At 36.0% G+C, this 27,540-nt stretch overlaps 1 protein-coding gene across 3 annotated transcripts in view; it reads right to left on the bottom strand.

The window, feature by feature from the left end:
* Nucleotides 1–528: 528 nt before the first annotated feature.
* DPY19L1 (dpy-19 like C-mannosyltransferase 1) overlaps nt 529–27,540 on the bottom strand; it is a 52,020-nt gene continuing 25,008 nt past the window's right edge. For all 3 annotated transcript variants that reach the window (XM_074858674.1, XM_074858684.1, XM_074858693.1), the window contains 14 exons: nt 26,927–27,026; nt 25,580–25,657; nt 23,536–23,622; nt 21,969–22,028; nt 19,351–19,431; nt 18,462–18,563; nt 17,657–17,728; nt 16,156–16,205; nt 15,044–15,068; nt 13,265–13,384; nt 5,871–6,045; nt 4,983–5,082; nt 3,469–3,594; nt 529–2,437 (listed from right to left, as the gene is read on the bottom strand). In XM_074858674.1, the coding sequence (XP_074714775.1) occupies nt 2,281–2,437; nt 3,469–3,594; nt 4,983–5,082; nt 5,871–6,045; nt 13,265–13,384; nt 15,044–15,068; nt 16,156–16,205; nt 17,657–17,728; nt 18,462–18,563; nt 19,351–19,431; nt 21,969–22,028; nt 23,536–23,622; nt 25,580–25,657; nt 26,927–27,026 (1,333 nt within the window). In that variant the 3' untranslated portion in view covers nt 529–2,280. The remainder of the gene's footprint in view (nt 2,438–3,468; nt 3,595–4,982; nt 5,083–5,870; nt 6,046–13,264; nt 13,385–15,043; nt 15,069–16,155; nt 16,206–17,656; nt 17,729–18,461; nt 18,564–19,350; nt 19,432–21,968; nt 22,029–23,535; nt 23,623–25,579; nt 25,658–26,926; nt 27,027–27,540) is intronic.

The following is a 27,540-nucleotide window of genomic DNA, read 5'->3' as shown; positions in this document are numbered from 1 at the left end:
ACTAGATTTTATCATCTTTACATTAGATGACAATAATTATTTGTGTTTAAGACAAGTTCAAAGAGAGGGACAGTATAATATCCCTCAACATAAGCTGAAAATTTACAGTGTCTGGCCATGCACTCAGTAACAACAGTGAGGAACATTTTTACTAAAGTACATCTTTGAATGTTAACTTTCAAATGTTTCTTCATTCTAGCAGTACTTGGGCTTCACTCTTGATTACCTGAGTTTAGAAACTTAGAACAAGAAGAGAATAATTTTGAACTGCCTTCCAAGTTCACTTTGCTTGGTAAATAGGTATTTGACATTTTCTTACTATCTTCTCACATATTCCTGCACTAATATTCTAAATAAAAAGAAGGCCGGAAAGAAGTGTGTGAGTTTGGTTTAGTTATCTGAAGCACTTCCGTGCATTGTTTAGTTGAGGGTTCAGCTTCAGTTGTACCTGCTGTGGATGCTATATTAAACTTCAGTTTAATAGACATAAGAGCAGAAATGTAACATCCATCAGAAACATGAGAACAATTTCCATTTTTTTTCTTTTTTATTTAACCACATAAGTACATGTCAACAGTTGGCATAAACTTCATAAAAATACAGTACCTTTTTGTGCTGTAACACTAGTCACAATGTTTATATAAAGATTTTTTCCTGCTTCCTTGAATTCAATTGACATTTTAAAAAGTGACTTCCCAAAAGCCCTTTTTGTGAGTTTCCTTATAGAAATTTTTCCAAAATCTATTCTGTAAAAGTTAAAAAGCTAATGCATTTTCAGCCATTCTCCCTCACCCTCTCAATAAAACAGATTTTAAAAAAATAAGAGTCTTAGAATACTGATCAGTTGTTACACTACTACTTTATCATAGGCTCCCATTTAACTGACACTGTTATAGGCGTGATGGATGCTATCCCTAGAGCATCTAATATTGCTAGATGCCATCAGGGCTAAAAAGACCAGTCATATCAATAGACTGATGTCTGAACAAAAAAAAAAAACTAAGCCAAAACAAAACCAAAACATGAATGATACACAGAGAAACATTAGACTTTAGAAGTCTTATACTGTAGAACCACAATTACTGTGATATTTCCCTATGGCGATAAACATACAAAAATTTTATTGTCAGTTAAATGACTAATGGGTGTCCTCACACTGGATATCTTGGAAAGTGAATTCTCTAAATTCTTTATTACCTATAATATTGGTGTGACACCAAGATGACAGAAAAACTGCAGAACAAGTCTAATATTGTTGGAGCAATTATACCCACACAACTGACTATACCCATATCACGATTTGGTTAAATTTCATTTTTCTTTAATGCTGATGATAAAATCCAGGCAGGATCCAGTACACGGGGAAAGAAAATAGGGGATAAATTTTGAAAGTAATTTCTTATCAAGTTAGGCGCTGAAGGTCTAGTTAAGGCAGTGAAGGATTTATTTTAGTATCTTTCTAAGGCTATGACAGATTTTTCCTGAATAAAGCATATTCCCTTAAAAATTTAATGTATATTATGCCAGCTTGTTCTGAATGCATAAGAATGCTAAAAATCCTTGGACACTGAGAAGCTAAACTATTGCTCACTGCAAATATTACCCTTATTAGTCGTCTTTTTTAATATCAGTAAGATCCCAAGAACATGCACCTAAATAATGAAGTTTCAAGTCTGCCTATAAACTTTTCCATTTCAAAAGCAAGCTTAAAAGCATGTGTTACATGATCCAAAATGATGAATGTTCTTAGTCCTCTCAAAGAAAAAATTTATTTCTCTCAGATATGACTAGTGAAACTACGTGACTTTTAAGAGAATTTCTAGTATCACCTTGTCCAGAAGGGAGATGGGTAATGACAGTGACATGAGAAATGTGATGCCAGATGCTATAGCACCATTCCTTTGTTCCTAGCTGCTAGCACCAAAGCTTTAAACAAACTTCCTTTGCTAAGACATTCTGACAGTCCCATTTCACAATATCATTGGTTTTGAGAATGGAGTTCCTTTCCATAGCTACTTTTAACTCTTTTTGGATCAGTGTTAAATAAAATGTGCAAACATATAATCATTTGCATAGCAAATCTCAAGGGACTGACCCTGAAATAGAAATCCAAACTGTTAGGTTTAAGATATTTCTATAATCAGAATTCACTTAAAATGGTAAAAAATAAAATACACATTTTTCCATTTTAAGTCTAGTAGAAAAGGTATTTCTGATTTAGAATTCTTATAGTTACTAGCTTAAAAAGTTGAAAGACTGATGGTTCTTTGCATTGAAATGTTACTCCTTTGGAATCTTCAAGATTCTGTAATTGCTATTTTCAAATACTGTGATGAAATATGGCCTAGAATCCTTGCTCATAAGGGTACATAAAGGAATTTTGCCACTATTAGCAGGATCTTCCACATCCCAAATTTCAGGCATACTGCAACCAGGCCTAGAAAACATGAATACAAAAAGAGAAATGAAGAAATGCCATCAAAAAACCATACAGCTTGCTGAACTCAGTTTTATAACCCCCCTTTATGAATAGTTGATTGTGCCATCTGTATTTTTTTAAGTTTGTCTTTATACTAGAAATTCTTAGCAGATTACAAAAATCAATAAATACAGTAGTAATTTTAAAAACATTATTGAGAATGTGTAAAATTTGTCTGCTTTCGTGGTTACATAATTAACGAGAATTAATTTGGAGAAGGAAGCATATAAACCAACTCAAATTATACAATATACAGTACCACAGACGCTTAAAACTGCCTATAAAATGGGGGTGATGTTCACACTCCTAACATTTCTAAAGAAAACTCAGGAAATAAAACACCTTTTAAAAAAAAGCAATAACTCCTTGCTTTTTTATTAAGGCAATTCCCTGTATAGTTATCTTTCAAAAGTGAGAATTACAAGAATTTCCTAATTTTGTCAAAGATAATTGCAAAGCAATAGAAAAGATTTAATTGTATTCTAAATGCAAAGTAAATAAAATAAAAAATCCAAACTGATTGTGTCTAAAGGCCAAAAAGAGAAACTGGTGGGTAGGGGCGTGGGAGGAGGATGGGGAAGCACAGCCTTTTCTTAAGGACAGTTTAAATGTGACAAAATTTTCAGTGACCAGCAATGGTGATAATATTTTGGTGCTCAAACTACCTTTTACTCTGCATCTTTTATTTGTCCTAGGCTTTCATTATACACACACACATCTGTTGGCTTGTTTCCTTTGTGAATCTCTTCTGTATTTTACAGTGAAGTTTAAAAATACATACAACACAGCTTTTCAGGGGCACTCAAAGATCACAAGGTTGCTAATATGGGTAAAGTTATTTAAACTTATTAATATCTGGAGACACTGGACAAAAATGTATTTTGGACACTTAAAGCACAGATCAACATTTCAAAAATACTACTTGATATGAATCCTAGACTACATATTTGAGTGGCATATCATTCTTGTGAGAAAGAGAGATTACTCACTTTTTTCTGCTTACACACAATGACTCTTCCAGAATGTAGTAATTCACTCCTAGTTTTACCAATTCTCGTTTTACTTCTTTTGCAGGTTTTCGACTGTACATGGAATACACTACTTTAGTTCTGGCCCTTCAAAAAGAGAAATATAAAAGTTAGCTATCGACATAGCATGAAAATGTAAGCTTTAACTTTAGATTGAACGGGAAGGCTTTTTATTTCACAAGACAACTAGGCTAAAACAAAGATTAAATTAATAATGCCATTTGCTTTAATGTGATTATTTCTTCACAAATATAATGTTCCAATAACAATGTATACAGCCCTTTGATTTTTCTGTAGCAGTAGACAACTTTGTAACAAGATCCATGGTTACTGTGAACGGATAATGTAAAGATGTCAAAGCAGTGCATTCACCATATAGTATTCAAGGCTAGAAACAACCTTGCTTGGATTGGAGGCGATCAGAAGAAATCATTTCCCCAGTCTCTCTGTAAAAGGTCACACTCATTGCCCTTGTTTGGACTTTATAAAATGCAGTGTGCAAGACCTGATGTCTGCTCATGCTGAATTAAGCAAAATCATCACTTGTAAACCATGATCCTGTATATATTATCCAGGAATATCCTCCTTTGATTGTGCAAAGCATGATGTTGTTAACTCCTGTTCATTTTCTGATACTGTATCATCTCTAGCTTATTTTCCCCAAACATGCCCTGTCCTGTATTTCTGTAGTTAGAATAGGACATTTCAGTTGGAAGGGGCCTACAGTCATCATCTAGTCCAACTGCCTGACCAGTTCAGGGCTGACCAAAAGTTAAAGGCAGTTAATGCCAGACACAGAACTATGGATATAAGGCATGTAAAATTAATCACCTCCTTTTCTCCTTCATCCCTACCTTGTTGTTTTCCTGTTGTTTTTTTTAACCTATTTTACCAAATTACCAAAAAAATGGTGCTACAATATTAAAATTAAAAAAATAAATGCATGACCTTTTCAGATAAATCAATTTCAAATCAGAAAACTATTCTGATTTTGAAAAAATAAAAGTACAAACTTCAGTAATTCCATTACAAAATTTCAATTTCAACTTGTCTTAATATTTCAATAATTAGATATATTATCATGAAAAAAAAAAAATGATGACGAATCCCAGAAAGCTAATAGGAATAACTAAACTGGCTATCTTGAGAAAAAAAATCAAGTCTGTCTACAACGTCAGGAGTAACTAGAATGAAGAAAAGATATAATAGTATTCGTTAATTACAGTTCCGTAATTATATTCTGATTTTTTTGTGTATAAGTTTGAAGCCATATCTATCCTACAGTATATCCTTTCTGATAAATACAAATCCTGAAGAAATAATGCATGTGTTTTCAATCAGACTAAAATAACAAATCAAGTTCTATGGGCTTTTAGCAAATTTTACAATATAATGTGATGCCATTCCTACTGTATATTACCAACATTAAGAGAATTAATAGCAAATAAAAATAAATCCTCAACTTTGAAATTTACCTTAATCCTGCATCTTCATAGTGAGGATGATTTACAATAGGACGAAGTGTAGACAATTTAACACTTGCCATTGTAGGCATTGCTCCTGCAAAAACTGCATCTGAAATACAGAATGAAAGGCATGTGTGAAATGAAGAATCAAGCAGTAAAAGCAGAGAAGCAATCTTCAAATATCTAAACAGTAATCCTGTAGAAAAACTTAAAGTGGGTAAGGTACTCTTTTGAAAAGACCTTAACATGGTACCAACAGGAGATGCAGAAAATAAATTTTTTTTTTTTCACAAAAACCTTGAACTCAGTATAAGCCATTAGATAACTAGACATCTAAGAATGGAGATTTAATACATCTTATTTTTCTTGAATGGGCAGAATAACAAAGTCATTATGACAACACGTTTTTATTGTTACTTTTTACACCATTCCTAACAGAGCAATAAAATCTTAGTCCACTTTGGCTTGAAAGTATTTTTCTGCCAAAAAGGTAACTGCTTGATTTTCAAATAGTCTTCTGACACTTTTACTCATTTTAGTAAAAGGACGGGTGCAACCACAACACACACACACTTTGAATTCTCTTCTAGCAAAAGAACCACTGTCATTTAAGTAAAAACCATTGGACCGTGCAAAACCACTTTTGTTGTAGAAATACTACACCAGTGGCTAGAACCTCCAGACTGGTAGCCTGGAGTCTAACAAAGCAACCTTTCAGTGTATTTTCCATTTGAGATAGCTTCTATATGGACAAGTATACGTAACTAAATCATGCCTTTAGGATAGTCCCAAGGCAAAGCCACAGATGGCAGCAATACCTCTGCACTCATTCATACCAAGTTCTATAGTTACATCTCACAGTAAATGGGGAACTTCATACATTATTAAATAGTTTACCTTGTCTGGTATTGACTTTTATCCACTCTAAAAGTTCCTCCTGTGGCAAATTGCTAAATTCTCCCATGATGTTCCATTGAGTTTGAAGGTTTGCTGATCCCTCTATTGCCATCAATGCTAAAATAGCAAAGACCAATGTTTTGGGCTGGATTTTACAGAAGAGCCATCCAAACAACTGAAATGCAAGAATCAATTAATTTCTAGACAACAATTCTGTAATGTTGTATGCAGCACAATTCATTTTTATTTCTCTAAAAGGAATCTAACATATAGTACAATATGAAACATCTCTGCTATTGCTACACTAAACTTCATTGAGATCTCATAAGAAGTATTCATGTCTACCAGATGTAGGGCATTATATTTGTAATTCTACAAAAAAAAAAAAGAAAATTGACATTAATGCAGCTTTTAATGTTGTAGTTCAAATGCCAAATTCTGCAAGTAAAGATGATTCAATAATGCTAACTTCACTTTCACAGTATTTTATCTCCTATTTACATCAAGAGTTTCTAGTTATAGTCTATGGCTTAGAGATTATACTGCAAACTTCTGAAAAGCTGACTTTGAGGATATAAGCTGGATGTCGCTTTATATCCTACTCTTCCCTTTCTTGAAATGAAAGAGACGGCCCTTGCATTTTTTCCTAAAGATAGTTTGCTGGAGGCTCTAAGCAAATACTCATAAATATGTGAAATGGGTAGTTAAGAAAGAAGTACCAAAGTTGTTATGTTTAAGTTTAGTTTGAGCAAGAACACTTTATCTCATCCGCATCTGACCTAAACCTTAAATAAGAACAAAGTACAAATTACTTTTTTTTTTAAATCTATTGTTAATTAAAAGTAAGGCTTCACATTTCAAAAATATGAACCTGCACTAAATAAATACTTTTAATTCAGAGTGTCTTTACTCATTTTTTTTAATTAAAGCATAAAATGATAAAATAAAGTTTCACAGTAAAACCTCCCACTAGGCTGACTACACCAGCTAGGCAGTGTATTTTATCTTTGTTATAAATTAACCTTAAACTACTTTAGATTATTAAAACTTTCAAGCTACCTCTCCAAAAATACAGTGTACTCAACTCTCATCCTCAAAGACTTGCTAAATGCTCTACCAAGAACAACAATACTATCCAGTGAAACTTAATATACCAAATATGCCTGACCACTGTGTAGGTCTGGAAGGATGAAAGGAAATGAATTCTACACTGCTCTACATGAGCAAACCTCTTTTTTTTCTTTTTGCCAATGGTTGCAAAAATCTCACTTCAAGAACATGTTAGAACATTGGAATTCTTTACTGAGTTCCACGGCTTTTAAAAATCAAAGGAAATCACTTTCCTATCATGTTTTTATAAAACACCATTAATGTTCAAAGTATCTAAATTTACCACTAGTTTGTTTACATAAAGAGCCTAGAATGGTCGAACATATATATGCAATGCAAAAGAAGCATTTCTTTTACAGGACACTGTTCCTCGTGTGGTTTTTATATTGATTCAAGGTTTCTCATTTGTTTTTGTCAAATTAATATGTTCAGTCTTTCTCCAGCTATTCTTCTTTGCTTTCAAAATTTCCACTCAGGATAGTATAATTCATCCTGACAGAGGAAATGAGCGGATGTGAACAGTTATCATTTTTATTGTCCATCAGGTGCCACAAGCTGCAACACTGAGGCAATGGAAAGTACACAGATTCATGCAATGGGCTGAAAGAACACAACATACAAAATTCCTTTCCATGTGCAGAATAATTCTAGCATATCTTTTGCCTGTTTGTTCGCTTTTGGTTTGTCTTACAAATGTCCATCTCAGGCTGACTGTTCACTAATAAAATGAATTCTGAATCAATATTGCACATACGGTCAGATTTTTCAACCTCAAAATACTACTTTTGCTCAGCAGCCAGTAAGGACAGAAAAAGCTCACTAAAAACCACTTGATATTTTCCTGACCCTACAAAAAAAAAAGGTTTTTTATCCCTTTGCTTGCTTAAGTCAGAGAAGTCTTAGAAGTGGTCTGACTGATAGCGGCTCAACAGCCTTATGGGCCAGTGTTTCATGCTGAAGCTAGTCATGTTTTACCTGGAAGATTACTAGCTGCTCCCTATTAAAGAAAGCATATATCAGTCAGACCACAAAAAAATCTGGCTTAGCTTTTACAGGTATCGATCAACACCAACCTCAGGAACACAGTGATCAGGCAACAGAACCTTCACTGATAACAGGACAGGGGAATTAATTTTTTTTTACTTATGCTGGTCACCTAAAAGTTGGGTACTCTTGAACACAGGTCTGTACTTCTCCTAAAGCCCAAGCCAGGGCTAGGATAATCACAGGCCTTATTATATGGGGCAGTTGGTCATTTATCACCTTCTGCAGAGAACAACTGTCCAAACTGCAGTAATCTAAAGCCTTACCTCCCCTAGCATTCAACACCTATTTCTTTCAAGCCAACTATGCCTCCATGATGCTGCAAAGGAGGAAAAAAAAGTTGGACCTGAGCCATCTGGTCCAACAGGGGCAGCTCCCACAACAGGTTATCATCTGCAATTGCAGCTTCCTGAGAAGCTTACTCTCACTCTACAACCATAGGAAACAGCAGAACAACCAAAGGGCCAAAATGCAGTTGGAAGCAGAAGAAAAGAAAATATTGATAAAATATTCTGAACCTGTCCTCTTCCAATATTTACACAGTGATAACTTGTGGCATCCTCTAAGATCACCAAAAGCACCAGTTTCCATTAACTGGCCTGATGGTATTAGTTGGACTACTAAAATAAAAAACACAAGCCGGGATGAATTACTATAGTGCCATTACTCAGGTGTTTTAAAAAAAGAAATAAAGATCACCAGCTGAAAAATTTTACTAATTTGACATGTAGCAGCTAACTTACTACACGGAAAAAAGCAAATGAGGCTACATATTAATAGAAGCCATTCCTAGCAGCTCATCTTTCAGTCATTACCAGTTGCAAGGTACTTCTTTCCTATCTTTCCAAAATTATTTCTCTCCATACAGGAAAAAAAAAAAAAGGCAGTTCAGATCTTTTTGTTTTTCAGTTCTCAGAAGGCTGAGAGGCCTTTTCCTGTGGCACAAAATACAGAAAGACTTTTCGTTCTAAGTTCACCCTCTGGAAAATTCTACAAACATTTTTCAATAATAACAGGGTAGAAACACCTATCGATTTTACTCTATGAAAACATAGTTACAAGAAGAATAATTAAGAACAAATTAATTTTGGACAGAATTCATTTATATTGTAATTATTCTCTAGAAATCGTATATAAGAAGAAAATACTTTTTTTCTTTCTGCTTTTCTGATTTGTGAAAAGCAACTTCATTTCAAATTACTCAGAAACACCTCATGAAAGTTCATTTAGAAAAATTTAACCACAGTGTAACTGCTATTACTTAAACAGCCAGACCACCTAAGAGGACACCAATATTTCAACTACAACTAACTAAAAGCTGGGAAGTATCATAAGAACACCTGTGAACCTTACAGAATAGCAAAAGTGTAGAGGAAATTACATGTCTCTTAAGTCCCAATACTCAGTTACAAGGTGGATAAAGTTACTTTTTAAATAGTTTTTGACAATTTTTTAGCATTTTATATGTTGGCAAACACTCAGCACTTCTAACTATGCCAACTAAGAAAACAGGCATCAAGAAAGCGATAAGCACAACATTTAAGCAGACTGATACTGTGTAGCCTGTCCAGCATTAGGTTCCCTGAAAGAACATCCAAGGAAGCAATCCAGTTTTCTGGTAAACAATCATTTGTTCAGCTGCCTTAACAAGGGACAGATTTCTCCTCTTCGCAGAATTCTGTCTCATTCACTCATCTTCCAGTTGTATGACACAGGCATCAGATGTTCCAGACAGTTAACAGCCTTCACCATACAACCCAAATTCACCTTTAGGACAGGCTTCAACCACGGATACTGTGGGTAAAACAACGTCTATTGGGCATTATAGTCTGTATAATACTGCATATACACAAGGCAGCCAGAGAAATCACAGAATCACAGAATCGTTTAGGTTGGAAAAGACCTTGAAGATCATCCAGTCCAACCATTAACCCAATATTAACAGTTCCCAACTACACCATATCCCTCAGCGCTATGTCGACCCGACTTTTAAACCCCTCCAGGGATGGGGACTCCACCACTGCCCTGGGCAGCCCATTCCAATGCCTAACAACCCGTTCTGAAATTTCGTAAAGAAATACATTCCGTAAAGAAATGCTTCCTAATATCCAGTCTAAACCTTCCCTGGTGCAACCTGAGGTCATTCCCTCTTGTCCTATCACTTATTACTTGGTTAAAGAGACTCATCCCCAGCTCTCTGCAACCTCCTTTCAGGTAGTTGTAGAGGGCGATGAGGTCTCCCCTCAGCCTCCTCTTCTCCAGACTAAACAACCCCAGTTCCCTCAGCCGCTCCTCGTACGACATGTGCTCCAGACCCTGCACCAGCTTCGTTGCCCTTCTCTGGACACGCTCGAGTCATTCAATGTCCTTTTTGTAGTGAGGGGCCCAAAACTGAACACAGGAATCGAGGTGCGGCCTCACCAGTGCCGAGTACAGGGGTAAGATCCCTTCCCTGTCCCTGCTGGCCACGCTATTTCTGATGCAAGCCAGGATGCCATTGGCCTTCTTGGCCACCTGGGCACACTGCTGGCTCCTGTTCAGCCGGCTGTCAATCAACACCCCCAGGTCCCTCTCTGACTGGCAGCTCTCCAGCCACTCCTCCCCAAGCCTGTAGCGCTGCTGGGGGTTGTTGTGACCCAAGTGCAGCACCCGCCATTTGGCCTTATTGAAACTCCTACAGTTGGCCTTAGCCCATCGCTCCAGCCTGTCCAGATCTCTCTGCAGAGCCTCCCTACCCTCGAGCAGATCGACACTCCCACCCAACTGGGTGTCATCTGCAAACTTATTGAGGGTGCACTCAATCCCCTTGTCTAGATCATCAATAAAGGTGTTAAACAGGAGTGGCCCCAAAACCGAGCCCTGGGGGACACCACTCGTGACCGGCTGCCAACTGGATTTAACTCCGTTCACCACCACTCTTTGGGCCCGGCCATCCAGCCAGTTTTTTACCCAGCAAAGCGTTTGCCCGTCCAAGCCTCGAGCAGCCAGTTTTGCCAGGAGAATGCTGTGGGAAACGGTGTCAAAGGCCTTACTGAAGTCAAGGTAGACAACATCCACAGCCTTTCCTTCATCCAATAAGCGGGTCTCCCTGTCAGTTCTGGCACTCTAGATTTTGAGTACTGAACTTTCTAATGTTACTCTTGTATTCCTTCAATTTTCAAGAATGGCAAGCCTAACGACTCAGGTTTCTTATTAAAAATCCTAATTTTCTTCCCCAGCCATTGCTAGTTTCCCCACTCTGACAAATATTTTTCTCTTTTCCTTCTTCTGTATTATGTCCGCAACAGTTCTTAGCGCTGGATTCTTTCTCCCACTCATCCTCATGCTGGTGTTCTCCATATAGACATTTTCACTAGTTCCCCATCTTACCTTTCCAATTTGTTTTCTTATTAGTAAGCTCAGCCCACTATTTATCATAATCTTTCACTCTTTCAATGGGGGATATTTGTGTGATGTAAATAACACTTTCGACAAAATCACAGCATGGTTGAGATCGTAAGGGACCTCTGAAGGCCATCTGGTCCAACACCCCTGCTCAAGCTGGGCCACCTAGAGCCAGTTGCCCAGGACTGCGTCCAGATGACTTTTGAGTATCATCAAGGAGAGAGACCCAACCACTTATCTGGGTAACCTGTGCCAGTGCTCGGTCACCCTCACAGTGAAAAAGTGTTTCCTGATGTTCAGAGGGAACCTCCTGTGCTTCAGTGCGTGCACACTGCCTCTTGTTCTGTCACTGGGCACCACTGAAAAGAGCCTGGTTCCTCCTCCTTTACATCCTCCCTTCAGGTATTTGTATATATTGATGAGATCCTCCTAAGCCTTCTCTTCTCCAGACTGCAGTCTCAGCTCTCTGAGGCTTTCCTCATAGCAGAGATGCTCCAATCACTTAATCACCCTCATGACCCTTTGTTGGACTCTCTCCAGTATATCCATGCCTCTCTAGTACTGGGGAACTCAGAACTGGTCCCAGCACTCCAGCTATGGCCTCACCAGTGCTGAATAGAGGGGAAGGATCACCTCCCGCAACCTGCCGGCAACACCCCTCCTAATGCAGCCTGGGATACCGCTGACTTTTGCAGCAAGGGTATGTTGATGGCTCATGTTCAACTTGGTGTCCACTAGAACTCCAGGTCCTTTTCTGCAAAGCAGATTTCCAGCTGGGCAGCCCCCAGCACATACTGGTGCCTGCAGTTGCTCCTCCCCAGGTGCAGAACTTCAGTGCTTCCCTTTGTTGAACTGCATGAGGTTCCTGTCGCCCATTTCTGTTGAGGTCCCTCTGGATGGCAGCACACCCATCTGGTGTACCAGTCACTCCTCCCAGTTTTGTAGCATCAGCAACCATCAGCAAACTTGTTGAGGGTACACTCTGCCCCATCATCCAGACCATTAACAAAGATGTTGAACAGGACTGGACCCAGTATTGACCCCTGGGGTACTTCGCTACTATCCTTCAACTAGATTTTGTCCCACTGATCACCCCTCTCTGGGTCTGAGATTGAACTGACGTTCAGTCAGTTTTCAATCTACCTCCCTGTCTGCTTCCTAGACAATGGACTGCTTACTCTACTTTTGCTGCAACAGCAAAACATCTAAAACAGCTATTTAGATACAGATTCAATCAAGTTCGCTTCTCAAAAACACAGATACTGAAACACAGAAAAACAGTTCTAAGATCTTTTATATCTGGAGAAAATCTACTAACTTCCATGTTACGGCTGATTTCAAGCTAGAAAAATTGAATCTGAATTGGGCGTATGACTTCTAAGGCTGTAACGTTTTCAATATACAAGACTTCAAACCTATAATTCTGTAAAGAATTAATACACAAAAAATATGCAAGGCATTAAGCTCTAAAGAGCTGCAAAAAAACAGTGTAAACAAAGTCAAACATTATCTAGATAATACTAATAGTCAATAAAAAACTTGTAGTGGCATAGAGGTGTGTACATACAGTAAAATCCAGAGTATGTCTCCCTATGCTCAAGCTCAATACACAGCATATTAACTCGTACAATAATGCAATTGGACAAGTCGCATAAAGCAAGACATTTGCTTTATTTGGGGAGAGGGGAGAATGGAACTTGTGTAACCATATTTTTCGGCAGGCAATATAATCTGGTTTATTTTTAACCAGTACACTCAGATTCAGCAATTACACACACAGAAATTTGCTTGAGGACAAACATCTGGGTAATACTGTTAAGTACTGAGATAGCTACAGGATTAAAAAAAGATCTTACCTGTTTTGAACACACCAAGGAAGCCATAACACATAGATGTGGTGTCAAAAAGAGTTTTAGTCTCATGATTAAAATTGCTAGGACGCTGTACGCCAACAGCTGCAATGCATGGTATACCAGCTGAAAAAAAAAAAACAACAACAAAAAAACCCCACACAGAAGCATAATATTTGCATATTTTCATCTGTCTTAAAAATACAACTTCATTTTCAGTATAGCTTAAATAATGAGCTTGTCTGAAAGACTAGGTCAAACTAAAGATCCTCATATTTCACATAGTGATAAGGACATTCTGTTATCTTTTTTCTAAAGTTTATGTAGTATGCTAAGGTATGAAACAACAGGAAGGATAAACAACAAAACCAAAAGGAGCTGGAGAAATGGCTAGCTACACAAAAGATCCTGAAACATAAACACGCAGTAACATATGTAAAATTTCTTGTATAACCTCTTTATAGATGTAAAGAGACCTTGCTATTTAATACCTAAAATACCTAAGTATGGAATGAAAGAAAAAGATAAAATCATCCTTGGTACTCATACAACCACAGACAGCTTGCTTTAGTATTCTCAGAAAAAGTTCAAAAGCATCAGAAATGTCACACACCACTCCTAACACTGAACCTGTGTTACCTGCGGAAGTGCTGCGGTAATCACAGAGGCATTTTTGCAATCAGTGCTTTTATCTAACTGGTTGATTATCATATTTCGAATAGCATGAGATTTCTCTCATAGCACAAACCACAAATAAACTTCTGTTAAGAAAGTTTTGCACCATCATTGTTTACTTAATTGCAAATAAAGAAACCACATAAGAAATCTGTCTTTCAATTATATTTCATAGAATCATAGGATAGTTTGCGTTGGAAAGGACCTTTAAAGGTCCCCTAGTCCAACCCGCCCCTGCAATGAGGAGGGACATCTTCAACTAGATCAGGTTGCTCAGAGCCCCATCCAACCTGGCCTTGAATGTTTTCAGGGATGGGGCATCTACCATCCCTCTGGGCAACCTGTTCCAGTGTTTCACCACTCTCATTGTAAAAAATTTCTTCCTTACAGCTAGTCCAAATCTACCCTCTTTTAGTTTAAAACCATTACCCCTTGTCCTAACACAACAGGCCCTAGTAAAAAAGTTTGTCCCCATCTTTCTTATATGCCCCCTTTAAGTACTGGAAGGCTGCTATCAGGTCTCCCTGGAGCCTTCTCCAGGCTGAACAACCCCAACTCTCTCAGCCTTCCTTCATAGGAGAGGTGCTCCAGCCCCTGATCATCTTCATGGCCTCCTCTGGATCCACTCCAACAGGTCCATGTCTTTCCTGTGCCAAGGACTCCAGAGCTGGATGCAGTACATTTTTTTTGCATATTTTCATTATAAGAACCATGTGTAGAATTATCTTCCTTATGGCATATTTCAAAACAGAATTTTAACATTATCAGTCACGTGAAACCCCAGTAAAGGAACCAATCTGCTTCACAGTCTATATGGGGAAAATGGTTTAGGTCCAGCCTAATTTCAGAGTCTTTCTGCACTGCTACAGCAAAAGCCCAAGACTCCTCTCTTGCACTGCCACCCCACCATTAGCTAGCATATTTTTTTGTTCAAGACCCCAGAGTTATTCTGGTGACATACCAGACCCAATTTAAGACAAGGGAACAAAAAAATGTAACTACTTAGCTTCAAATAAACCCCGTATCAGCATCAGACCATTGCAATCTGTATTTTAATATTGAGTATTCGCATTAACATACGAATAAAATTGTGCAGAAAAAGAATCTTACCTCACCATGGTTAAAACGTTCCTCTCTGAATAAAAAACAGGAAATCACATTATTTGTTTATGTACTACAGAAGCATTGGTTTTACTTTAGTCATCTATAATGGCTCTAGACAACTGAACTAATACAGTAAGCATGAGTTAGAGCCTGCACAGATTTTTTTCCCCTCTATAACAAGCTTTGAAATAAACTGCAAATCAGTAACTATCCTCCTCAATCCCTATATTTATTTGGAAATACGAAAATTAATTTTAGCACTTTTACTTCCCTGAATTAGTTCCTATATAGAACAGCTTATTTAGAAAATGAAACCTCAGTAACGTAAAAGAAGCAGAGCACTGGTACCAAAAGAAGAGTCAGTCATTTACTCAGGTACTACATAGATTTGTTCTGGATTCTCAGGAGGAAATACAAATGTGAAAAAAGTCAAAATCATGTACACTTGTTCTCCAAAACATCTGTGAAGACAGGATGCTGAATCCTGCTTGCATCTGTTGAAACTTTGATAATGGCCATTAGACTGTGAAAAGCAGAGATCACTGAAATGGTTAGTGATAAAGTAAAAAAAAAAAAAAAGAAGCAAAAAGATATGTCAGTGAAATTACAAGATTCCATTGGACAAATTGACTGCTCTTGAGCATAGCATCAACAAGTGATGCTAAATGGCTGTGACAGGTAGAGCATGCATTACAGATATTTAGGAAATAAAATTAATATAATTGGGATCTCCTCTTAAAGATGAAGCTCAGGTATATTTATAACCTAAAAAAAAAAAAAAAGGGAGGAAGGAATTTGCATTCACTATTTATAGGAGAAAAGCAAATAGGCACATTAATCATTTATTTTTTCTGCTCTGTTCCTAAACCAATATTTATTTAATTGAAAATTTGGGAGTAAGAGGGTTACAATGTCTAAAACCAAGTTCAGCAGCTAAACTTACTTTTAGACATCTTATAAAAATACCAAGAGTACATCCAAGCCATTCAGTTAGTGAACTACACAAAATTTACCCTTCAAACAGGACCTACATAATGTAGAATTCTGATTTAGCATATAGCAAATAAAATTAAATTCCAGCAGAAAATTCAGTTTTACATTAAAACGACAATGTTTACCTTTCATATTGGCCTGTCTGAGATAAGACCCACATAAGATATTTAATTGCCTGAAGGAAACAAGAGCCAACAAAAAGTATGAATAAACTTTCAAAAGCATTCTAAAGCACTTTCAACATTTGCTAAATTAAATTACACCTGGGTAATCTCATTTTGAGATAATGCTAAGATAAAAGACATGCAATGTTTTAGCTAAAAATTCTTTTTGAGGATGTTTAATTAGCCAGGCAGTTAGCAGTTACCCATCTGTTCCTGTGTAAACTGTAAGTTGTTTTTACACAAATTATACATAATCAAATTTACAAAAACAGGCATAAACTTCAGTTATAGTACTCATCAGCTAAGTGACAGAAATTTTTTTGGCACTTAGCATCAAAGCAGGTTTTACCACTAACTCAGGACTGGACCTTTGCAAAAATCTATGTAGAGAGAATACAGAATTTTAAGCAAATATTTTTGAAAACCTGTATTTCATCTAACTGTATTGGGTTTACACGGCAAGGTTTTGGTAGCAGGGGGCGCTGCAGGGGTGGCTTCTGTGAGAAGAGACAAGGGGCTACCCCCATGTCAGACAGAGCCAGTTCCAGTCAGCTTCAAAACAGAGCTACCACTGGCCAAAGCTGAGCCCATCTGTGATGCTGGTGGTGCCTCTGTTGATAACATGTTTAAGAAAAAGTAAAAACCACTGTGCAGCAGCTTTGAGAGCAGTGAGAAAAATGGGAGAGAAGCAACCCTGAAGACAGCAATGTCAGTGAAGGCGGGGGAGGATGTGCTCCAGGCACCAGAGCAGAAATTCCCCTGCAGTTTGTGGAGAAGACCATGGTGATGTAGGTTTCCCCCCTACGGCCCATGGAGGACTATGGTGGAGCAGCTATCCACCCTGCAGCCTGTAGAGGACCCCATGCCAGAGCAGGTGGACATGTCCTGAAAGAAGCTGCAAGCCATGAAGAGTCCACAGAGGAGCAGGGTCCTGGCAGGACCTGTAGCTCATGGAGAGGAGGTCACACTGGAGCAGGTTTGCTGGCAGAAGCTGTGACCTGTGGGGGACCCACGCTGGAGCAGTCTGTTCCTGAAGGACTGCACCCTGTGGAAATTACTCATGCTCGAGCAGTTCTTAAAGAACTGCAGCCCATGGGAAGGACCCACTGAGCCTGGGAGGAAGGAGGTGGGGATAAGAGAAAGGTGGTTTTAGTTTTGTTTCTCATAATCCTACTCTATTTTTAATTGACAATAAATTAATCTTCCCCAATTCAAGTCTGTTTTGCTCATGACAGTAAATCGGTGAGTGATCTCCCTGTCCTTATCTTGACCCATGAGATTTTTCAACTCTTTTTTTTCTCCCCCTGTCCTGCTGAGGATGGGCATGTGGTGGGCACCTGGCAGTCAGTCAAGATTAATCCACCACACTAACTTCTTCCCATCTCAAAATAAATAGCGATCCCTTCAAAAAACCTAAAAAGTAAATTCAAGGTAAAGGTGATTCATTAAATCAATCACTTACCCTTTTGATGATTACCCCAAAAACCACCAGAACAACTGGTAATAGCAGAGTCTTTGTGTATCTTACTGGAGTCTACAATGGAAATAAACTGCATTAATTTGCTTTCCATTCACCTACAATTACTTCAATGGTCATTTCAAAGACAACAATATAAAGACTTCTTCCTCAAATAAAATGTAAATTTAAATATTCAACAAGAACCAAGCAAGCTTAAAGAAACTAAAGTTTAAACTCCACCCAGCAATCATATTAGAGGTCATTAGTAAATTATTCCCAGTTCTTTAGCAAGACACCCAAAGACTAAAAGTAGATTTTATCTCATCTGAATTTGAGCACTATGGGTTGAGCAACCTATAAACATTCTAAATACCTATCTACTGATGAACTAAAGAGTCTACTAATGCCACATTAAGAAGCTTCAATGCTCTTCTGTAGTCTAAATCTACCACACAAGACCATTGCAAGTCTCAGTACATTTTCCACGTACTCAAAAAGTTACTGACAGACATAAAATCTTAAGTTTGCAGAACTGTAACCTTTCATTTACCCCTGAGCAAGCACTTCTTTCTTTCAAGCAAGCACATTCCTTAGATCCAAAATCAAAACACTGTTTTGGTTTTAGTTCATTTAAAAGCAGTAAAATCAGTTAAATTTAGCTTAAGTTCATTAATGTCTCTAACTTCACGAGTAAGCACTTGAACTTAATATGACAGTAGAAGGTTATAGCTCATGGATGTTTTAAGTTATAAATTAAGATAAAACAAGAAGTTCCCTCTTCCATAATCATCTATTTTGATCAAATTACCTCTTTTTCCATGAAGTCAAACTCTGCAGCACAGGTATACATTAATGTATCAAAATCCTTGTAGCCAATAAATTTAGATTTTAATATATTTCCAATATGAGCCTGGTAGGATACACAGGGGAAAAAAAGCTGTAGTAAGCAAAAACTGTCCTGTTTACCACAAAGTAGTTTGAATGTATATGAAAAATATTTTTAATTAGAACAGACGTTTATATCATTTACAGTATTGATATAAGAGCACCAAAAATCTCTTTCCAGTATACTAAATGACATCTTCGAGTGTAACTCAGATTGGACTGTGTTAAATAAAAAGCAGAAAGCAGCAGAGAAAAGGTTGTTACAATTGCAACTGGGTTCAATGAGAGTATTTTTTATATATATATATATGTTTTGCATACTCATATTTTAATATATGAACTTCCTGTCTTTTGCCCCCTGATGCACATCTGCAGATCGGTTTTAAGAGTAGAATCTGACAATCAAGGGGCTGAAGTGAAGCGAGGAATCCTATTCACAAGAAGCATTTCAAAACTGTCTTAAAAATTAGCTTCTGAGGAAAGTAAACTAAGAAATTAAGTAAATAAAGATGTAGGTAGAAGACACCCAAAATAAACAAAGCTCTATACATCCACATTTAAAACACACAGAGCATTTACTAACTCATAACAAAAACATATGTCTTTTCACAAACTTTGGTAGTAACACCTCAAATATACCAAATATATTTGCTTTCTCATTCCTTATCTATTACCATATGCAATCCCTCTCCATTTCTGCAACACAAATCTTAGAATTTCAGGAAAGTACATCAGTAAGATGCAAAAATCAAAATATTAAGGATTAAAAAATTTTTGAAAGACAAACCAGATACTCAGATAAGAGAACTTACATCATCAGCTATTCCAAGTACTAAAGAAGTCAGGTATTTCAAGGTGACTGTCCCAAATAACCAGGCACATCCTTCAATGACCTTAAAAAAATATATTCAGAATGAAATAAACATGTCTCAACAAACTTTTAAAGAAACCTTTTATTTTTTAAAAGGCTTATTAAATTTAGCTACTAGTTGCAAACTCTCCTATGTTGTCACCAATAAGTACAGTAATTTCTAACCAATTACACTTCCCAAATTTTAGTACACTGGGGTATTCTAAATTTTTTTGTATTTTCTATTACAGCTGAAATAATTTTATGCAACTGATTTAGATTACAGCTGTACAGCTGCACACAACATAGTAGTAGGAGAGGTACCAAAGTTAACTTTAAACAGGGGCAGCCTGTCAATTCCATCTGTTTTGCATACACCAGTGTGTAGTGATTATTTCCCAACAATAGCCTCTTCCTAATATCTGGTTGTACTACTCTGGTAAATCAAATCTTTGGAGGAATTTGCTGATTTATGGTACCTTCTTAAGATAATCTCAAGTTAGAACTTGAAGGAAATATAAAGAAAGTATGCACAATTACTACTTTTAGTTACATATCATGTTTATCCCTGTACCAGAAAGATTAAATTCTTGGCAATCCAGCTTCATCTATACAATTCTTTATAAAACTGGATCAACTGAATAGGACAACCTGGCTCAGTATCTTGTATCTGGGACCAGCAGCAGATGCTTTCAGAGAGAATGTAACAATAAAATACAAACTGATCTTTACCTAATGTAACCAGAGTTTTTATGTGACGATGGGTTGCATTCAATCATTCCATTTCATGGCTGCAAATGAACCTAAATACCTAGGAGGTAACTAATCCCTTTCTGAATGCCTCTATTTTTTTTGCTTTCACAGTATCTTTCTTCTCTCCTCTAAGTTTATTGCCGCTAGCATAAGGGGCACTAAATAAACTATAATTATATCCTACTTCTATTCACTGGCTTTGTCATATTTACCTTTATTTTACAAGATGTAGAATTCTAACCTAGTTTAAAGTATCAGCTATTTAGTGATTCTACATTAAAAATTCTTCATACTCTCTACTTAAAATTGATGGTAGTACATTTTGGGGAAAGGTTTTTTTTTTTTATTTGTTTTAAGACACTGACTGAAATTACATGCAATATTTAGGATGCTAAATAGGAGTTTACAAAATAAAAAAAAAAAATTCTGCTTTCTCTGTAGTTCCTTCTCCATTACTTCCATCATGTATTTTCCTTTTTGGTGCCTGTTCAGTAATGAATTGATGTGTTCAGAGAACTTTTCACAAGAATACCAAGATTCCTCTGCTGAGTGGCAAGGACTTATTTAGGATCAATTAGTTTATATCCATACTTAGGGTGGTGGTGGTGGTCTTCTTTCAAAGACTTACCATTTAATACCACCCTTTGTTTCTTACCTTCTAACATTCACACCTTATCCCATGGAGCTTATTTTCTTTTATAGTTCCAGTTAGATATCTTCCCCAAAAGGTTTCTGAAATTCAAGCGCATTACATTCACCCACACACCCTTATCTACATCCTTCAAAGAAGTCGAAGACATTTGCAAGGCATGACTTCCTTTCACAGAGGCTGTCTTGGACCTATCTCATTATCTTGCATGTACACATAGCCTTAGCAACTTTATCACTGTTCCAAGTTTTCATTCTTTTACAAAAGTTAGACTCACTGGTCTGCAGTTTCACAAATACCTTGGATCTCCTTTTTAAAAACTGACATGAGATTTGCCTACACTCCCATATTCCCTGGTACCACAGCTAGCTACATTGGCAGGTTACGCATGCACTACATTTTGTTATATTTTTTTAATGCCCTTATATTCTAATTCCTTTATAATAATAACTGTATGAATTCTATCCAGTTTTGCCTAACAGGTCACCCTTCATTTAAAAAGAATGCTTGTCTTAAACCAGGCATAGTCTCAGTAGGCTCCCATTTCAGGCATTTTTACAAGTTAATGTTATGTCCTAAGCAGCAAGTTGCTTCTCACGTTTTCTACAGTGTTATATATTATTTGTCATAGTTTTGGGAGCATCCTCCATATTTGGGCATGACTTCTACTGCCCTCAAACCCCACCCACACACCCTACACTGTTTTACTGACTTGCTTCCTTATGTAATTACAAGTTGCTTACTGTTGTAAAAAACATCCTAAAAAAAATTATATAGGACACATTTTAGGGAATATCTAACGCAGCATCTTAATCTCCATTTCTGCAAGAACTATTAGCCTTTTACTTGCCTTTTCTAAATCATCCTTTATTTTAAAGGGATTTTCATATAGATCTTAGGTTTTCTAAATATGTTTAAGTTGGTAATTTAAAATGAAATGCCATTTGAAGGCTATTTCAGTTTTCTGATATAAATGTATGCTTATGCCCTTTTTCTTCCTTCAGTAATTTAAAATTAATTTCTAGGAATATGGATAATGTATTAAAGAGAGTAGTTCAGCTACATTTCTTGATTTTCAGCTATTGGAAACTAAACTAGAAGTTATTTCTGTATTTTACTAAAACAAAAAACAAAGTCATAGTTCTTTTCTGAAATTCAAAATATATGAAATTCCTTACCCATATATAGATTTCTCTTCTGCCACTTTTCAAGACTTTTGGACTCAATTCAAGAATTCCCTAATAACAGAATGAATGTACATTTTCAGGTAACATATAGTAACAAGATATTCCAGTACCCTGGATAAGGCTTTTTTTTGTTTGGTAAGCACCTATTGTACCACATAGCTATTTATTAAAAACCCCTCCATAATTAATACAACCTGAAATTTGAGTGAATATATAACATTGTGATTTTACCCTGCACCAGCAAAACATGCCAACATAAAAACTCTTACTGCAGTTTATATACATTAAATAGAAGACTACTCTTCTCCTTAACAAGTAAGATTCTGTATTATACAGTTCTAAGCTTCTTTATATCACAGCCAATGGGAAACTGAACTATGTCTGCTTCCACAAATGACAAGAGACATCTGAAGCAATAAATAAATTACTGGCAGCATAATACAAACAATTTTCAAACAAGGCAACAGGATATGGGTGGTGGGAAGATTTACTCATGTTTTACTATTTCATGTTATGTTCTTCATGTTATGACAGAAGGAAGACTCATTTTAAGCTAATTTGATGAACAATGTAATTAAGAAAAGCTGAGAATGAACTTAAAAGCTTTCAGAAATCCAGACCATATGCGAGGCCGAGGCCACAAATAGCAGAGAAACAATAAATATTCTTTCCAAAGCAGAAAACAGGCAAGAAACTCAATGTACCTGTACTTAATATATAATTACAAAAGCTGCTACAAGAAACTAGAGTGGGTTTATAACAAGCAGACTATACCACATCAAATACCAGTGGCCAAGGCAGCTTATTGTTAGCATCAGTGAGAAATTACCACTTTTTTGCTGATGGACAAAATATAAACAAAAGGGAAAAAAAAAAAAATCACTGAGCTCAGCCCAAGCTTCTAGGAGAGACAAAAAGAATCAGAAATGGAGACGATTTGTAGTATGCTAAACTAGATCTGTTCACACAATCTGATGTCCTATTTCCTATGCACATAAATCCCCTAAGAGAAACTATATGAAACTAAAAGAGGTTGGGGGTTGCTTTTCTTATTTAAAGAAAAATTAAGATAGTGAATGATGAGATGATGAGTCTTCAGTGAATAATTTCACTAACATGGCAGTATGACTCAGCAGCTTCAAACAGTCTTAAACCATCGTCATATATGTTTTAGTCATTTGTTCTGCATTTGCGGTTTCACAATCAATAAAGAAGATTTAAAACAAACTCCTCCTTGCTCATGTTCTTGTTCTACAATTACTCTGGTCAAAAATACATACGTGGTATATTTTAAATTTTTATGAAAAGAAGAGAGCTATGAAAACAAGAGAACTGAGCCTTAACTGAATTTCTCTTATAAAGAGGTCTTGGTGTAAAAACATGATTTTTTAAATTAGTATTTACCCATTCTCCAGATATCTTTAAGATCTAATTCTGTTTGTCATGTGAAAGATACCTCAACTAGCTGAAAATGCTGCAGTTTCACATTTTAAATCAATACATATATAACAGTACAGCATTACACTCTTAGCATATGATTTTTTCTTAAACAACTTACCCAGATAACTACTAAAGATGCAGCATAATATGATGTCAACAACATTGAATTACCAAACATCAGAATAAAACACACTACAAGAGATACCTGAAAGAAGAAAATAAAAGTAATTAAATTTGAAATAGAAAAGGTAAGAATTGCCTAAGTATAGAAATTACTTTGTGTCAACAGCTTTAAAGACACCTACTTCACAGCAAATGCAAGCTTGATACTCAAGCTTAAAGAATTGTTCTGAAAACAGTGATTATAATGGCAACAGGTAGCCAAGTGTATATTATTATGTCAATTTATATTTTAAAAGTACTTATAGACAAAAAGATTTTATCATAGGACTAACTCATGTGATATAGCAGCTATATTTTTTAAGTTATTCCTACCACATTCTTTTTTTTTTTTTAAATTAATCCTGTTTGTTATCTATCAGAATCCTGGGCAAACAAAAATGTTGAATAAAATGTTTGTTGTCTTCTTTCTTCCAAACTGAGAAGCATCTATTTAAAATATAATCATCACCAAACCAAAGTCAAGGAAGCAGAACTCTGACTGATCGTATGCACTTAACTAAATGAGGTTGAAAGTCAAGGCTGAAATACAACTTTTATCTACCATCCTGATTCTCCTACTGTGCTTTCTTTTTAATAGAAAGCAAGCTGAATTACATTTTCTAACTTGGAGAGCAAAATCAATGATCAATCACTGTCTTCTATACCCAACAATAAAGAAAAATAATGTAGTTATTTGTAAAATATGCAGACTTTTCTACTCCCCTCCTCACACAGACTTTCATTTTCCACAGAAAAGTGGCAGGGAGCAAAAATTGAAAACACCACAAAACAAAGATTGGCAGTTTACCCAGCATCATTAAGCTTTCTCTGTAATATAACATGATTGTTTATCTATCTGAAAATAGGTTTTTTATGACACTTTGGCACCAAAATTATGATATAGCTACTGACATAAACCAAAAGGCTTAAATATTTCACCCTGCTTCTGTCAAAAAATTACTAAAGCAAGATAAGATATTTGTTTGCAAGTTTTCCTGGTAAGTCTGACTGGGAACAAGCATTTGGCATCCCAGGTTTATATCATAGATGCATAGAACTTACTACTGCCTTTAATTTATCATTTACAGTATTTCAAAATAGGTTTGAAAACATATGAAATACAATTAAGCTCAAAGCTTCTTATCTTTGGTAAACATTCTCTTTTTCCCCACTGAGTTTGCATAGCACAATTTTAGCAAAAATATATTTTTAAAGACAACCGTATTTCTTCAAAAAAGTTGTTTACATCTTCCTGTATATTTCAAACTGCAATCTCGCTTCAAAGAGCAAAACTCCTCATAGAAAAACTTGATCATTATCTTAACTTCAAAAATGAAAATCAGATATATTACAGAGAAACTTACATGCCTTTTACTTATCTCCTTCCTTTGCTGACTTTCTCACCCGTTTTTGAGAAAATAGTTTTTCCTCAGACTAATAGTTTATTTTCTTTGTCCTCCTTTCTAAATATCTCCCCAAATAGTTCAACTACAACATCTTTGCATGGTCAAGACTACAGTTGTCTTCAAAACCCAATTTTAGTTGGAGTTCTCCTTCAATGACAAAAGTCTATTCTCTAATTTTGACATACTAATATCTCATTTTTTTCTTTCTGCTAACGTTATGGCATGAGATGAATGCTGCCTTTTCGACTTTTTATTACTCATGCTCTATTACTTGTTTTCTAGTCTGTTGTTTGAGACAGTATCTTCGAGTCCATGGAATGAATAGAGACAAAAAGGAGAGGCAAGTACTTCTACAAATCCTTTAGGTTGATAATTTTTCTGGAGTTCAAAAATTCCTGTGCACCACAGGGATCCTAGTTTCTGACACTGTGACATAAATACACCTAAGATCAAATATTTGAAATCAGGCTCCTCTGTCCCTTATTATTGCACCTTTTCAACCATCTTGCAACTAAGGAAAACACTTCACACAAATGGCCTCCTTTGATGCTCTGACTTGTTTGAGGGGATTCAAGTTTTTTAAAAAAATATTACCATATGAGCAGAGAGTATCTTCTGTAATTTGCAGGAGTCAATATAACCCATAATACACACAGCAAATAATGAAGCTATCTAGAATCAAAAATGAAAAGATAAGTTAAAACAATTTACAGTGGTGCACTCTTTCTAGCAGAATACAAATTCATACAAAAAGAGATTATTCAAACAATAATTAACTTTTATTGCTACTTTTTTGCTAAGCAAATACTTAGGCATTTCATAACGGTTTCTTTCAAAAAACCTATTGTGGTGCTCTGAATAATTATCAAACATATTTAAATATTTAACAAAAATTTGAAAATATGCTTTATAAAAATGCAAGTCACCAAAACACAGCACTAACACATCATCTTTCACCCACAGATTTAAAAAAAATAAAAAACCAAAACAAACCCATCCAGTAACATTATTTAACCTTAACTTTTCAGCAAAGTATGGAAACATCCATAATTTGCTGCTAAGGAAAATGAGATTCTTTCATTAGACAGCTTGCTATAAGTCACATGAGAAATTAATGAAATTATGAATTGAACCTTTAATTTCAAATTTCAGGCCCAGCATCTTAAACAGGTTATAGTGATGAGTTTCTCACAATATTTCACAGAATTTAATGGTTTCCTCTTCTGCAGTTAGAAAACTTGCATACCACAGCATATATTGATTGTTCAAAATTATCAACTCAAACCAAGCAACATCTGCTTCAAGTAAGACAGACAAGTGAAAAAGTATGGAGCCATAGATGGACTTCAATCAACAGGCTACTTTTCAATCAATTTAAACACTAAGAAAGTGTGCTGTATGACAGTATCCTACTGCTCACATTAGCATCTACTATATTTCAACACTAGCTAAAAGTTATTTCAACTGTCCAAACTCTCAGACAGTAAGATTATGTCACTATTCAGAGGCTCATCAAAATTAAATAGGAAATCATGCAAAATCATGCCAGATATTACATGCCATGCAAACATTGCTCCATTTAAAAATTTGGAATAGCCTAAAAAGATGCAAGATCAATGCCTTCTTTAGTTTTTTACTTCAATATACAAAGTTTTCTCTTGTTCTGAGCTTGTTCTAATGTACTGAACTTAGGCTAGAGCCTGCTTTTATGGGAAAAGTACATTTTTTAGTCCTGGAAACAGAATAGTGAGTGGTGTAAATGGTCGACTTTTAAATTTAAGACTAGAAAAATACTGATGTGATAAATGGTGTGAATCTTTCCTGAGAGCAAGAGTGAAATCTGGCTAAAAGGAAATCGTCAGTATGATTGTGAATTCAATAACTGTCTATACAAAGCAGTCAGTTTGCCTAGAAAAGACAAAGAAGCAAATATGGTCTTACCTGTGTTAGAAGAACAAACTGAGCAAACTGCCAGGGAAGCATGAAAAAGATATTAGAAACACACAGTGCAATCAAGCTTCCTGTATTAATATTCGGAATCCTTGGGAAAAAGAGACAGAATAGGCATCAGTAAGTAAAATTACACAGGTGTTTGCATATTATTGAAAAGTACAATAGAGAATGCAATAAAAACAAAATTACCTTGGAAGTTAGCTAGCAATATTGATCAACTACAAATAACACTGCTCAAGTAAATTTAATATCCATTTTCCACCAGTTTCCAGAAACAATAGTTCTGATGTTTAATGTTTCTTAACTATTTGATGAGTCACTCATTACCAAACAAGTCTTCTCCTGGCAGCATGTAATATAGCAGGCCAACCTATGTCACCTGAAGTGGTCCACCTTCTTGTAACAACTCTACACTCAGGTCACAACCATTTCCACTTCAGCTGGGATCACAACTATTCACAGAACAGTCTGCATTTGAAAGTGATTTCACTCCTCTTCCTCACATTTCTTCCATATTTACTTTCTGCAACTTTCTGCTAGTAATCCTGAGTGAGGTTTCAGGGCAGGAGACAATGACAAATACATGAAATTCACCTTTAACT

The sequence above is a fragment of the Strix uralensis genome, chromosome 1, assembly GCF_047716275.1.
Source record: "Strix uralensis isolate ZFMK-TIS-50842 chromosome 1, bStrUra1, whole genome shotgun sequence".
NCBI classification, from domain to species: domain Eukaryota; kingdom Metazoa; phylum Chordata; class Aves; order Strigiformes; family Strigidae; genus Strix; species Strix uralensis.
This window is presented reverse-complemented; position numbering and strand designations above follow the sequence as displayed.